Genomic DNA, 15,371 nt, shown 5'->3' with positions numbered 1-15,371 from the left:
CTGCCAAGGTCTCTCTTGTCATTATTCCGTGGCCACTGAACATATCCAGTTCTTACTTAGGGATTCTTCTCTATGCCGAGGTTTCTTTTGCAGAGGGTTTTTTTTTTTTTTGGCTTTGCGTTTCAGCAAACAGCAGCTTTAGGAAAACCCCAAGGTTTGCATCCCTCCTGGGTGTCATTTTCGTTAGGTAAAATCCAACATACAAAAAAGTGACCTTGCTATTATTATACGAAGTAGATCAGAAAAAACAGCTCAGAGAAAAAGTGTCTCATGACACTGCAGGGTGACCTGTGTCTTGTAATTCTTTAATACAACCCCTCTGGCAGTGGGGGGGGTGGCGGTGGGTAAGAGGAAAACCACAAGCATAGAACAACGACCACAACAAAAGTTTTTTCTCTGTCTGGAGAACTGATTTGTTCCTTTAATAAAAAAAGACCTGGATCACAGTTTTAAATGTGCTTCTTTAAAAAAAGGCCCCCAAATAATAGGGAATTGATTTCCTGAAATATTTGTTTTTTTTAAAAAGCCTATTCTCCCTGCACAAGTGGAAATAGTACAGATATGGGGACGGGGGGTGATTGCAAAATCAAAGAGCATCATATTCACAATATCCTGTAAAAAGGGGTTCAGCCTGGATCCCTCGCCTGCAAAAAAAGAAGAAACAAAATGTATTGTTAGAAGATCATACTTAAGGGAAGAGTTTAGCAGCTGAATCTATGTAAAAAGTAGAGACGCCCATAACAATGTTTTTAAAGAAATCACCCGCGCCTTTTTAGAAGGCCAGTCAAGCTAAAAGCTCACAGGAGAAGACCAGAAATGGAAGTTTTATCAAAAATTAACCTTGTCCAGATACTTCCACCTCTAATTTTCTGATTCTGAAAGAATGAGAGATTTATCCACAGAGATTTCCAGAAGTGTTACTCAACTGCATTGTTCAAGCAACTGAAGGGCCAAACTACCAGAGAATAATTATGTCATCTATATTTCATTTTATTTAATTTTAAATGTAAGCAACTGGAAAAGGTAGTTCCTCTCCTGATTCTATCCACTATGTTTTGGACTCTGACCCCTGGCATGCTACCTGGAGCCTAACTGCAGCTCTTAGCTTGGACAAGATTATGTACCTCTGCTCTGAAATCTCCATAATTCTCAGCCAACATTTTATAGTTAAGCTATTTCCACATTGGGCAAGGATGATATCAGAAGTTCTCAGTTTAGCAAGCTTCTTTGGTACAACGGCAACATGGAACAGAGAACAGTTGATGTACGGCAACAGCCAAGGAAGATGGATTTTCCAGGAGTATCCAGTTACGGGCAACGGGATGCTGGAATAATCACATCCATTGCAATGGATGCAATGCAGAGCTAGGAGGAATACAGGAGGAAGAGGGGCATTACCTGAGCAAGGTGCACCGGAAATCTGACAACCGGACATAAGCATCTTGCTGGCTTCGAACTGTCTCGTTGCTCCATAAACGTTCAGCGACAGCTCCAGCTCTGGGCCTTGAGGAGATAAAAAGGGGATGTTTGATTTGGAAGATTTATAGGCTGCTTTACAGGATACAAACCCTTCCCAGGTGGCTCCCCAAATAAGGTAAACATCTGTCCAATAACAAAGGTTAGAGTTCTGCTGTAACTAATGCTGTTGTCTGCGACATCCAGTTGTACAACTGCTAAGTCAATGATCAGCATATTGATGACCAGGAAAAGCCAAGAGGACATTAAAATAATGGCCCACGGGCCAAGGTGTGGTTGCACGAAGAATGCAGATTAGTGGATAATCTGAATTATTTGCATGAAAATGTCAAATGTACCGCCCCCTTTGCCCTGTTTGCTGCCCTTTCTGCAGATGTCCTGAGATCAACATCTACTATAAGACAGCCATGCTTGAGTTCCTATACAGAACCACTGAAAATGTTTCCATCTGGGGCTGACACCTGTGGGCATCAGAAGAGGAACAGACCCTCTGACCGGCAGGAAGTGCATGAAGCTTGGGGGAGCGGGCTAACATTTCTGCAGAAACACGTCTTTTGCACAACTGGACTTGTTTGCTTTCTGTAATGGGTTGTAAGAATAACCTTGAGGAACAGGAAGAAGAGCCACAACCAACACAACAGTCAGATAAAAGAGATTTGAATCCAAAGCAGAAATATACAGTAATCTGAGAAAACATCTCACACTTGTCCCTCCCTGATTTTCTTAAAGATAAAGGGAGGGAGAGGGGAGGCGTATTCATTTTGCGAGATTCCGTTACTGTAACCCTATAATAAAAGTAGTAATGGCATTCATAACTTTGATTTCCTAGTCTGGTCTACTTTGAAGGGCTGATGCTTTCACAAGACAAGGTGCAGCTTAGGTGGGCAGATCCAGGTCTTACCACAGTCTTGGGGTCAAATTTGTTGCATCCACGTATTCACCCCACATACAGGCTTCCCCACCAATGACCAGCTTTTTTTGTTCTGCGCTGCCTGTTGGAAGAGTCGCTCAATTATTTCTCGTTCAACCAATTCAGTTATCCCAAGAGTTCCTTTAATAATAATAATTTATTGAACTTGTATGCCACCTGACTTTCAATGACCCTGGGTGGCTCACAACAATCAAACAAAGAAATTACAATAAAACCAGTAAAACATATAAAATAAAGATAAATGATGGCAAACGTGATGAAGTGAGGGGTCTCACTCCCCCTTGCCAAAGGCCTGGCTGTCACACTCATTTAAAAACCATTTAAAAACTTATTTTTAAATTTAAAATGGTTAAAAAGTAAATTTTTAACATTTAAAAACTCATTTAGTATCATATTTATTTAAAAACCAAAGAGAAAAAATAAACACAGTGCTTTATCCAAAGGAAAAGGGAAATTGAAAACATCACAAAGCAGGCCTTAAAATCTGTCTTAATCCAGTTTTATTAAATAATCTTAAAAAGGGTTCATTGTATTTGCTGCAAGAAACTGTTCTCAAATGTATTTTGACATTAGCACAACTTATCACGGAAAATGCAACGTGCTAAAAAAAAAATTAAGTTGGAAAATGTTATACTGTATATGCCCTTCAACAACGACACGAAAGATCTCTCCTGGATTCAATACAACAGTCAGAGTAAAGTACAAAAAGGAAAAAAGGGTGTATTTTGGAAAGTGCCATACACAATTCTGCTACTTTTATATTTCAACAGAATAAGTCAACAACAAATATTGCTTTCAAATATTTTTTGTAGCATTTGCTCTTTTCCAGACTTAGAGCAGATTACAAAAAGGTAATCAAACGCCAACAAAACCTTGCCAAATATTTTTATATTTATTTATTTATTCTTAAATTTGTATGCTGCCCATCTCCCCTACGGGAGACTCTGGGCGGCTCACAATTAAAAATCAAAAGTCCAGAAACAATTAAAATACCCCATAATAATTAAATTACTCAATCCATAAAAATCCACTATAAAAACAAACCCTATACATAAATACTAAAGACAAATATAACAAAAAAGCAGGGGTTATATAAAATAAGTGTTCACAACTGAGCAAACAAGTCAGTTAATGCAAACAGGGTTTGACTTGAAACTTACATAGAATACTAGGTTGGTGCCAATCACACCTCCATGGAGATGGGGCTACATTGGGGAAAAACTCACCTTTGAAGGCCAGGGGTTCCACCCGATATGCTGTCAACCAGTCCTGCCCATAAGAAATATAGTTCAAATACCAAGGGGAGGAGAGCAGGGTCCGGAAACCGGCCTCGGTGACACGAGACATCTCCTCTTGAAAGGAGATGGGGCTCCCTTTCCACACGTGTATGATTGTATCAGGGTTCACCTGGCCAAAGCAGAGAATGGAACAAGGACTGAGGTCCAGGAAGGGGCAATCGATGGGAGTGGTATGTGCATAAGAAAAGATCTGTGTGCCAGTGGGCGCCAACATTGACATTACTGGGAGGCCCAGGTCCAAGTCTCAACTGACCACATACATCATGGGGTGACTTAAAGGCTTTCACTCTGAGCCCAACCCATCTCAAAGGATTGTTATGTGGGAAGAAACGACACCCCTGTATGCCTCCTTGAGCATTTTAAGAATGCAACAAATAAATAATAAATGCATTTCTGGAGGGAGCAGAGGTTCAAAGGCATCTTGTTGCATTCATTCAAAGTACGTCCGTCACGTACTTTCAACCCTGGTATTGGGAAGGCATTTTGGAAACACAGATTATCCAAGGATTAGCTGAACCAGAATCCATCCTTATTTGACTGGAATGTTGCCTCTTTGCAGGCTTGTCCAGCAAATGGCCTTTTCCAGTCATCATGATAGATAATGAGCTTAATGAAGTATATGATGAATACTCAGTCCAATGAAGTTCACGCAGTCCATCCGAATGCACGGGTGCGTGGAGAGGCAATAGCAAGCTAAACTGGGCTAAAACAATGATGTGCCAAAGATCAGGAGAAGATCAAAGCATGACTGAGTCAGGACGAGAACTTCCATGATCAAGAACTACTTAAGGACAGCTAGATCTCTTCCCAGATTATATTATAACAATATTCAGCTACAAAAATGGATGAAAATCAGTTGATCTAAGACTTTTAGATGATAAAATAGGAAATGAAGAGGAGCTCTGTGTGTAAGCTGGGAGGAAGACGTGAAGCAAGGCTGTGCCTGTAATGTGTCCAAATGTTACAGCCTTTGAGTAGAACCACTGCATAGCTAGCCTTGTAGCGTCTAGGGGTGGGTGGTGGTGGAGAGGCAGGAGAAGAAAACACATTTCCACTTCAACAGAGAGGAAGCAATTCTGCAAAGCTGTGGGAGGGATGGGAGGGAAGAGAAGCAGCCTAAGGCCACAGGGCATCTTGAGTTCTCCTAGCATGATCCTTACCTTCACACCATTATCAAATACTTCTTGCCACACCATGTAACCTTTGTGATAGGCTGAGACTATAGCCAGCAATCTGGAGCAAAGAGAAGAACCAAACAAAGGAGAGAGCATCTTGCGAGCCCATTCCAGTTTCCCGCATCAGACCTTTGCCTTGTGCCTGCCCTCACTTGGCAACTATCAAGCAAGTCGGGAGTGTCTCCTGACACGGGGTGGGAGGTACATTTGAGGGCAAGGAAAAACAGGAGGCTCAGCTCAGGCAGCCTCCCAGCATAATTCTTACCCTTGTGTACTCAGAAGCCTTGTCTGGAGAACTGACACGATCTGCACCCTGGCTTGGCTGAGAGTGATGGGAGGTGTGGCACAATCTACGGGGAGGGCCTCGATTGGAGGGAGGGTGGCCCTATGTTCTTGCCCTAAACAAATTCTTAGCAATGGAGAGGAAGGACCACTTTACCTTTGGATGTAGAAGGATTCTAACTTGGCATAGTCTTGCCCAAATTGCATTTTCTGCATGAAAGCTTGGATATCTGGGTTAGACCTCCTATATGGAAATAGAAGGGTTGGATCAAAGTTGAGTCCTCAAGATCTCCAAACCCTAGTGCCATAAAGGACTCTTTTGTAGACCAGCAAGAATAAAAATGGAAGCATCCTCATGCTTTATAAATACCTCAGCTACATGAAGAGGAAACTATCACACTAACGTTTGGACCAATCATGATTCCAGCCCACAAGATTTACCTTAGCATGTTTTTGAACTCAGCCCTTGTGATTTGTGACACAGCATGCTGTGTGACCACCACCAATTGTGGCTTACTTGACAAAACAAGATTACTTAAGTAAAGCAAGGTTAGAACATATTAGGGCTTGGTGAAAAGTGTGAATCCAGCAGGTATCTAATACCCATTCACCACCACTCCTTTGGTTTCTACCTGACCTGTGTTCATCCCAGCTGTCTCCAATGATTCACTGGAGTAAAATATGCCACCAGACAGTTAGGGCTGTTGATTAATGTATTTAAGTTAGTTGCTGATGAGTCATGGTGCCTCTGAAGCATGGATATCTATGTCCCTGTGTGGGACACATTTCTATTTTCACATCAGAATCCATCTTAGTGCAACATTATGTGTGAACATGGCAGGTTTTTCAATGTATGGTTTATGGCCACTTATCTCCTAGCTGGTCCCATCCCAGGATGTCATCAACCACCACCGCAACACGCTTCCTTTCACCCTGCCACACATTTGCCTTCTCACCATCCTTCCCCTTCCACATGCCCCAGGGAAAAACAAAACCCACCAGCAGGTGAAGTCCACCTCATCTCCTCCCAGGTGAATGTAGAAATCTGGGAAGACGGCACTAACTTCAGCAAAAAACGTGGCCATGAATTGGTAAGTGGAGTTGAGAATGGGATTGACTGGCCCATAGGTCCCGGAGGGTTTTGTGGACACGTAACATGGAGTCAACAAGCCTGGGACACCTGGGATTTAGAAGGAAGGAAGGAATGGAGGGAGGGAGGGAAGGATGGATAAGGGAATAAATAAACCAACAAAAAACCCACAAAGCCACCAAGTGCAATTAGATATTATAGGAGGAGAGCTGTGTTAGTCTACGGTAACCAAAAATCGAAAGGTAGTACTGTTTCAAACTAATAAATCTTATTAAAAGACATAAACTTTCGTGAACTATAGTTCACAAAAATCTAGGCCTTTTAATACAATCTGCTAGCCTGCAAAGGTGCCACCAGACGCCTTCTGATCAAGTGCATTTAAGTGATACGTTCTGCTCATGCATGTGACACATTTGAAAACACCCAAATTTATAAGAATGAAGTCCTTATTGACAACACTGTGGCTCAGGCTGATCAGAGCCCTAACGCTTTTGGGAAGAAGGTGAAGTGCAAAAACTCTGGATGTCTACTGCTCCCAGAATCCCTAGGCTAACGGTTTCTCAGGGCATTTTCAGCCCAGCACATTTGGAGGTTGGGAACGGCTGATCCAGATGGGAATGTTTAAATGATGCACAGCTTTGTTCTCTCCTTCTGTTTCAACCGACAAAGCAGACTAAAATCTTGCCTTTAGCAGTTGAATATTCCTTCCTGGGAAGCAGGTTGTTCTCAGACACATTCAGCACAATCCTTCAGGTTACACATGGGTCTATTCAGATTCCAACTCAGCACTGATGTGGGTTCAAAGAAACCCGAGCTCATGTTTCTCTGTTCACCCCAAGACAGTTCTTACCTGGTCCCCAAGAGAGGGTATGTCCAGGAGTATCAAATTCTGCAATCACTCGAATTCCACGTAGCCGGGCATATTCAATCACCGTCTTCACATCGCTGGCAGTGTACACGTGGGTGGCCGAGTTATAGGATCCCTAAACAAACAAAAAAAATAAGACTGTCACAGGTTCCTATTGAGTGGCAAAGTCATGGTGGAGTGAAAGAGCTGCACCCTTCAAATTTTATATCTAGGTGAGGACTATAGTGCTTGGCAGAGTTCTTGCTGGCTCTCAAAGGGTTAAATCAACCGAGGCAGTTTCAACTAGCATACAAGATAGTGCGAGAAGATCATACTCTGTGCCCTGATCTAGAAATCTTTTCTAGAAAATAAGGCAATATTGCTTGCATGCCACATCAATGTTACCTAACACAGGGTTCCTCAACCTCAGCAACTTTAAGATGGGTGGACTTCAACTCCCTGGCTGGCTGGGGAATTCTGGGAGTTGAAGTCCACCCTCAACCCATGAGGTTGAGGAACCCTGATTTAACACACCTAGAAAGAACCACTGAGACCCTGAAACAGAAATCAAGATGAAATGCCCCTAACAAATCACTCTTCAGCTTCCTTTGGGAGAAGAATGCTGCAAAGTGAAAACATTCAGTTTCAGTGAAAACGTTCTTTTTCACCTGTTGTTCTCGGGTCAAATTGGGGGGCGGAGGCCCAAAGGCCTCCAAGCTCCATAGGACGTAAGGAATCCCCTCAATTACTCAGATTGGCAGAGGCTCAGAGGGAGATGGGACAGCTCACCTTCCAGCTGAGATCTGGGAATACCATGCTTTCAAATGGAAACGATGGGTCATCCACGATGTGCCAGTGGAACACGTTAAGTTTGTTGTATGCCATGGCATCCTGAGGAAATGGAAGGAGGTTAGAAAGGCCCCTTGCTCCCATGTCCGGTGGGACATTCATTAGTAACAGTTGTGAGATGGATCAAGAGTTCACCTATGGCTCAGAAAACCCACAAAGACCATTAAGATATTCTGAATGTGGTTACTTATAAGAAGTCTTCCCCACCCATTAAACCTTGCCCTGAGATATTGTTCCACACAGTTTTCTTTCTTATACCATAGACCAGTTTTTCTCAACCTTGGCAACTTTAAGACATGTGGACTTCAACTCCCAGGCTGGCTGGGGAATTCTGGGAGTTGAAGTCCACATGTATTAAAGTTGCCAAGGTTGAGAAAAACTGCCATAGACAAACCCTCAAATTCTACACAAATATAGGAATTTTGAAGAAAAGGTTTTCACACAGCTTTTCTTTTCCTTATGAAAGGCAGAATAATGCTGAAGCAGGATTATTGGTGATCTCATGTGAAAACAACCTAGACCAGATAGTTTGAATTTATTTGTTAGTTTCATATGCCACCATTAGTTCAGAAGTACATGGCAATATATATAGCATTCCTCCTTCCATTTTTCCCCACAACAACTCTGGGAGATTGATTGGGCTAAGAGAACATGGCTGGCACAAAGCCAACACTTCTATGGCTGAATGTGGACTACACCTGGGTCTCCCTTGGGAGAGTCCAACCCTAAACAACTAAACCACACCGGCTGTCCTACCAATCCTTCCATTTCAAGTGCAGACATGAATGCACCTCCTTGCACAGACAACATGGTGCCACCCAAACATGAGAGGGAAACATCAGAAGACCCCAAGATTTGTGGAGGTATGATGATGGTGGTGATAGAGAAAATGAATTAAGTCACCCAATATAACAACATGTTCAGTGAGGAATCATCTGATTTGAGCCACACCAAGAGCTTCTGCAGAGTGGCCAAGATTACACAAGAGCTCTCAGGATCTTCCCGCCATTGCTTCCAGATTCACCTACCAGAGTCTCCAGGATGATTTTTAAAGGTAGATAATGGCGAGATGTATCAAGTAGCAGACCTCGGTGAGGGAAGCGGGGGAAATCAACCACATCTGTCTTGTTGATGTAGAACTATATAAGAGAGAAAATAGCACAGTTGACCCAATGTCCAGTGTAGAGTTCTTCCAGGGGCCAATCCTGCCTTCTCCAAAGGGAGTGAAAATCAGGCCTTGTGTTTGGAGGACAAGCTCTTCAAGAATTCCAGTCTAGGATTTATGAGGCACTTAGCTGCCACACACTCTTCCCTGGACCCACACTGCTAGGCTGGAAAGTCCTTTGGAGAACAAAGTAACAGCTAGCAAAGCAAGTTGCAAGTGACAGCTTGAATGAGATCAAGCTTCAGATAGGAAGGAAGGAAATACTCATTTGTGTCTGTGTGTCTGAGTCATTCTTGACTCCTGGCAACTGTCTGGACTAGTCCCTGCAGTTTCTTGGCAACATTTTCAGAAGTGCTTTGCCATTGCCTTCCTCCTAGGGCCAAGAGAGAGTGACTGGCCCAAGGTCATCCAGCTGGCTTTGTGCCTAAGGTGGAACTAGAACTTATGGTCTCCTGGTTTCTAGCCTGGTGCCTTAACTACTACACCAAACCAGCTGTCTATTCTCATAGATCACATTAAATCATGCAACTTATTTGGATTTTCTGCCTCAGCAGGTTGGATGAATCCAGTTAGTTGGGTCTTATTCAACCTTGACATGACTGCACTAATCCACGACTTTGGTTAAATATGGCTTGTTGAGTAAGCCCCAACTGTTGGGTTTACACCACATGCTCCATTTACAAACCCCAATACCTGCTCTCACTCAACACACAAAGTCACACCCAACAAAGCACTTAACAACTGAACAGAAATCGTAAACCCCACCCTAATATCCCCTGTTTAAAAAGAGCAGTACTCACTGTCCCATCATCATCCCTCCAGGCAAGCTGGCTGAAGGTCTCTAATCCTACACAACAAGGCACAACCACATCAGTTGGAGCAAGTCAGAGTATGAGGCTACAAAGACAGCGATGGAAAATTGCCCCATCTTACCTCTGAGAGCACCCCAGATGTTGGTTGCTGTGAGAAGCATCAGCTCTCCTGAAACGCTGAGCTTGTCTAAAAGTTCATTTGAAAAAAAAACAAAAAACAGTGGAGTTAGAACTTTTAAAGCAGTGTTTCTCAACCGTGGCCACTTGAAGATGTGTAGACTTCAGCTCCCAGGATTCCCCAGCCAGACGTGACCTCCTCACTTCATCTCACTTGTGATCATTTATCTTTTATTGATCTTATTGTAATTTTTTTGATTGTTGTGAGCCATCCAGAGTCATTGGGAAATAAGCAGTATACAAGTTTAATAAATTATTATTATTATTGTTGTTGTTGTCGTCGTCGTCTGGGGGGAAAAGGGTCATCATGGGTTGTCCCCAAATGGGTCAGCCCCACCCATGGCCACTCTTATTCTTTCCCCAATATTAAAGATGTCTTCTCCAACCAACCAAAGTTGACTACTCCTAGTAGATAAGAATATTCCTGGCCCCTATATAGACCATCTTTGAAAATAAAAATATCAATGGCAGCTAGGTAGGGACCAAGGATGTCTTAGGAGCACCCTGCTGCCCACGAGCTCAACCCTGCCATTAACTTTGAGATAGATGCCGTTCTCTTACAGTTCTCCGGGGATTCAAGGGTAGGGTAGCCACTGCATCCTGCTTGGGTGATGGAGACGAGAAGATCAGGACAGAGGACTTCCAAGTTGCTCCCTGCAATACACAATTGGAAGTAAGGCACAGGGAATCTCTCCAACTTCTAGTTACATCGCGTTTTTTTAAAAAAATAATTTAACTTTATTTTTTTAACAAAGCAATCTTGAATCTCAAAGAGAAAAAGAATGAAAAAAAATTAAAAATACAAACCAAACATACAAACTAAGATGGAACATTAAAAAAAGAAAAGAAAAAATCTCTTCTATTTCATACTTAGAGAAAAGAATATCTATAGCTCAGGGTTGAACGGTGGAATTCTTGGGGCTCTCTGAGCTTGGTTGATGGCTTCATTACCCAACTAGGTAACATATATTTTACACTTACCAATAGTTTTACCAATGAATTCACTACTGTAATATGAACAATACAAGATATTATTGTAAAATATCACAAAATCTGTGCCGTAGTATTGTTGCATCCTTTGGTTAGTAGAAAATATTGCCTTTTCCAAAAGTGATATATCACACATTTCCGACAACTATTCCTTGACATCTTTGACAAGGAATGATGTCAAGGAATGTCTAGTTACACCAAACTGAGTCTGCATGCTGGAAGTGAGTCATGCCTGTGTTCCCCCAAAGCATGGTATCATTTATTTCAACAAGATTCTTCCGGGGAGGACCATTTCCAGGTTAGGCTCCTCCATGACCCTCTGCCTCAGGTCAAAAAGGAATCATTGCCCAGAAAGCAAGCATACGGCTGGGTTCACACAGTGCGCCAGTCAAAATATTGTTGGGTACTTTGTATGCAAAGGTTCAGATGACACAACCCACTGAGTCAACCGTTCCCCAGGCAATTCTGGCTCCCTGATTCCTCCGTGTGCTGGAAATATGAGTCCCAATGAGTTTATCAACTATGGAACAATTATTTTCCCACTCAGCTGGGAAATGCAAAGAAAGTCAGAAAGCTGTTGCTTCCCCCCACCCCCAAAGGACTAATCACTTCCATTTCCACTCTGAATTCCTCTCAACGGTCTTTTTTCAGGCTAATTTCCACTTGTTTAGCCCAATGGGGAAGAGATTTGTTTCCTTCTCCTGCTCTCACCCTGAAACTCTCCCCAAAAGAGTTGGTTTCAGCCACAGCCACCCCTTCACCCAACAGTCCTGCAGAAGATGGGGAAGCTGAGTGGTCTCTCCCTGTGCTAAGCAAGAACAAAACTAACCATTTCAGCCTTATACACGGGGCTACATGTGGATTTAGAGGATCACAGTGAAGCTAGTGAAGGGGCCATGATGCCAGCAAGCTTCCAGAGAGAAGAAAAGACACTGCGGCAGCTGGTTGTAGAGGAAGAGAGAGAGAGAGAAAGTTGGCAAAGATATGCAAAAGCTGTTAGCTGACAGCATGTGATGGTACATGGGAAAGACCTTGGGAGGCTGGGCCAAAAGACATTGCCTAGGGAATGGTTAGATAAGAGACAGCATAGCCCACAGCTGGATAATGGGAAGGGCAAGAGGCTCAGAAGGGACCCTCTCTAGTTTCTCTGGCTGTAAAGGAGATGGGGGAAATTGTACTTTGAGACTTGCAAGATTGATGCTGGCCTTGCAGGGTAAACCAGATAGGAATCACAATCAGATGAGCTAATTCTACTTTGTTATGTATCCTCTAATTTAGCCCAGTAGGATCTGTGAGTCTACTGCTGAGTCAAATGGAAAAAACGGACTAACAGTTAAGGGCCTGGAGGCAGAGGATGGGTGTGAAATCTGGCAGCAGGCTCAGATGGATTTTTGAGACTGCACATTCTAGGAGAGAAGTGTGGCCTTTAACTTGAAAATAGAGGAAGGAGGAAGTATGTTTAGCTGTAATATATTTGTGACAGCTTGTTCTTATCAATTCCTCTTTCACCATCAGGAAGTTCCTTGCCTACAAAACCAGCTCAGGTCAGATACATTGTGGGTGACCAGATTGGGAATGCAAAAATGCAGGTTAACCATTTCACGAATATCTTTACTGTGAGTAGGACTGCCAGGTTTGTGAACAAGGCAGCCCAGGTGACAGCCTGATATATAGAACAGATTGGAGTATCATGTAGGGGTGATGGTCTTATATGAATCTGGATTTATGATACTGGCGATATATTATTATTTTATAGTAGTATTATATTTAGTACTATCCCATTTTATTATTATAATATTTTACTGTATCATGGATTTTGTGTATTAGTTATTTGTTTTACCTTTGCTGATGGTTCTTATTCTTGTTGATATGGTTGTAAGACTAATCAATAAAGTTGAAAGATTACTAGTAGTACTAGTAGTAGGTTAACCATTTGTTGGTAGCAAAGAGATACTGAAAGCTTTCACACTTGGCTGCCATCTAACTGGACATCCAGAATATTTGCAACTTTGGTCCCTCTATACCGGTGCTTTTCAACCTTGGCCACTTTAAGACGGGTGGACTTCAACTCCCAGAATTCCCCCAGCCAGCATGCTGGCTGAGGAATTCTGGGAGTTGAAGTCCACTCCTCTTAAAGCTGCTAAGGTTGAGAAACACTGGTCCAGCGCAAAGGGATAACACGTGGAAGTGACTCAGACAGATGCCTCCCTAATTCACAGGCATATAAGAAGGGGAAGAAGGTGCAGCACAATCAGGCTTGCACGATTCTGGTATCAGAGCACCCCTCAATAAAAGTGATTTTAGCCTTGCTGTGGTGTTGATTCCCAGCTCTGGTTTCCCTGGTGGGGCGGACAGCTTCTTCCTGGAGACCCAGGCACCTCATTGCCACCTGGAGATGCAAGCTTGCATCTCTTCGAGGCAGATTTTCCCTACTGGAGCTTCAGAGGGGCTTACTTCCAAGTCAGCAGACCCTGGAATCCAGCCCTATTTTTCCATATGCAGGGGAAATGCGGGGATTTCTCCGGAGAGAGCAAGGGAGGGGGCCACGGAGGAACAGTATCACCGGGCACCAGGCGAATGCCGCCGTCACTTACGAATCTGTTTCTGAGGTCAGGACGCCAGCGCCTAAGGCAGGCCATTGCACGAGGATGTCTCTGTGTGCAGGAGGCCCGCTTGGCACGCTCAGGCTTGCCCCAGCGGGCTGCCCCGGGCCCCCTTCCGGAAAGCACGCCTCCCGAGCCTATTGAGAAACTGGTCAGGCTGCCCGCTGCCCTAGATTAAAGGGGCTTCGGCAAAGGGGGCGGACCCCGAAGCCTGAACTTCGCGCAGGAGACAATAAGGAAAAGGGGTGCCGGGCTCGGGGTCCAGGCAACCCACAGGAGCCGACTGCCCGCGCCCCGTTGCGCGCTCCCTCCGCGGCAGAGGAGCCCACGCAGAGCGCCCCGAGCCAGCCCCAGCCCGGCTCCGCAGAGGGGCAGCCCGGGGAACGCGGGCCCCCCCGGCGCGCCGCCCCCCCCCGCCGCCAGCCGCACCTGCTGGGTCCCTGTGCCCGGGAGGGAAGAGCAGCGCCCGGTAGCGCCGGAACGCCTGGTCCAGCACGTCGCACCCGGGCGCCACCGCCGAGGCGTTGGCGTAGGCGAATCCGAAGCCCCGGGAGCTGAGCCGGCAGCGGCCCTGCGGGGCTGCGCTGAGCCGCTGCGGCTGCGGCCACACGGCGGCACCCAGGCCGGCAGCCAGGAGGACGGCCAGCGCGCTCGCGATGCCCGCCATCCGTGCGGGAGGCGCAGCTGCCCGGCGCAGCAGTCGAACGGCAGGCAGGCGGAGGTCACGTGACCCACCCGGATCACGTGAGAGGGCCCGGCCGGAGCGGGCAACGCCCGCCGGGGCGGGACCGGCGCTCTGCCGGGCTGCCTGCGGCCTTGCGGGGCGCTGTCCCTGCGGAGAAAAGCCCAGCTCCGTCCCCGCCAGCAAAAGCCATGGGCGGGCTTGGGTGCCCATCCGGTGGTTCTCTTGGCAGCGGTTAGCGCCTTTCCCCAGGATGCTCTGTAACTCTAGCTGACAGCTGCATTTCCTGGTGGTCTCCCATCCACGCATCTGCCAGGGTCAGCTTCCCTTCCCCTGTGCAGGCGAGCCGGCCGCGGCTGTTCGGTGTCGCGGGGCTGCAGTGAACACTCCCTCAAGACCCTCAAGACCCGCGGGCCAACTTTTTGGCAGGGGGGTCTGCAGGGCGGGCTAAGAAAAGTCAGGATGGCGGGGCAGTCAGGCAACCAGGGCTCTGTGTGTGGATGCCCGACATTCTAAACCCACCGACCCCCTGAAACTATCCACAGACCCCCAAGCGGCCCACGGACCCCAAGTTAGGAAACCCTGTTCTGGTTTAAAAATGACAAGTCCATCAGCGGGAAGGAGTTGGGTCTGCCACAGGCAGATACAGCCGCACATTTGCATCTGGTTCTGCACAACTTAAGAAAGGTTTGCAGGAACAGGAATGAGTGCAGGGAATGGCAGTGAAGGGGACCGAGCAGTTAGGGAACGAAGTCTTAAAAGAGGAGATTGACAGGACGGGGACGGTCAGCTTTGAGAACAGGCCGCTGAAGCAGGGTTAGATAAACCTACCTCCCGAGGTCGGTGTGCCCCCGCTCTCAGGGCCTTCAGGAAGAGCGTGAAATCCTGGCTATGCCAGATGGCCTGGGGGCCGCATGGGGGTTCACACCAGTGGAAGTGGCTTGTGGGGTAATTGATATTACTCCCCCGTCATCTTGAATGCTATTTAGTTTTC

At 45.6% G+C, this 15,371-nt stretch overlaps 1 protein-coding gene across 1 annotated transcript; it reads right to left on the bottom strand.

Annotated features, from left to right (window-relative positions):
* Positions 1-370: 370 nt before the first annotated feature.
* HEXA (hexosaminidase subunit alpha) lies at positions 371-14,432 on the bottom strand. Its single transcript, XM_088148466.1, has 14 exons — positions 14,125-14,432; positions 10,664-10,756; positions 10,047-10,112; positions 9,914-9,960; positions 8,977-9,087; positions 7,889-7,990; positions 7,103-7,235; positions 6,162-6,342; positions 5,320-5,406; positions 4,866-4,938; positions 3,634-3,814; positions 2,378-2,468; positions 1,399-1,503; positions 371-644 (listed from the first exon to the last, which is right to left on the bottom strand). The coding sequence occupies exons 1-14, from the start codon at positions 14,360-14,362 to the stop codon at positions 587-589; spliced, it is 1,566 nt and encodes a 521-aa protein (XP_088004592.1). The 5' UTR covers positions 14,363-14,432; the 3' UTR covers positions 371-586.
* Between the last annotated feature and the right edge of the window lie 939 nt (positions 14,433-15,371).

The sequence above is a fragment of the Python bivittatus genome, unplaced genomic scaffold (assembly GCF_059951505.1).
Source record: "Python bivittatus isolate LINGU-HERP-01145 unplaced genomic scaffold, Pbiv_v1 ctg000530_np1212, whole genome shotgun sequence".
NCBI classification, from domain to species: Eukaryota; Metazoa; Chordata; class Lepidosauria; order Squamata; family Pythonidae; genus Python; species Python bivittatus.
This window is presented reverse-complemented; position numbering and strand designations above follow the sequence as displayed.

Bases quoted from the DNA above. Each gene is read 5' to 3' on its own strand.
- HEXA (XM_088148466.1), bottom strand. From the start codon at position 14,362: ATGGCGGGCATCGCGAGCGCGCTGGCCGTCCTCCTGGCTGCCGGCCTG. The intron at 10,113-10,663 runs GTAAGAGAACGG...ATGAACTTTTAG, and splicing joins CCTTGAATCCCCGGAGAACT to ACAAGCTCAGCGTTTCAGGA. The intron at 9,088-9,913 runs GTGAGTACTGCT...TCTCTTATATAG, and splicing joins GGAGGGATGATGATGGGACA to TTCTACATCAACAAGACAGA.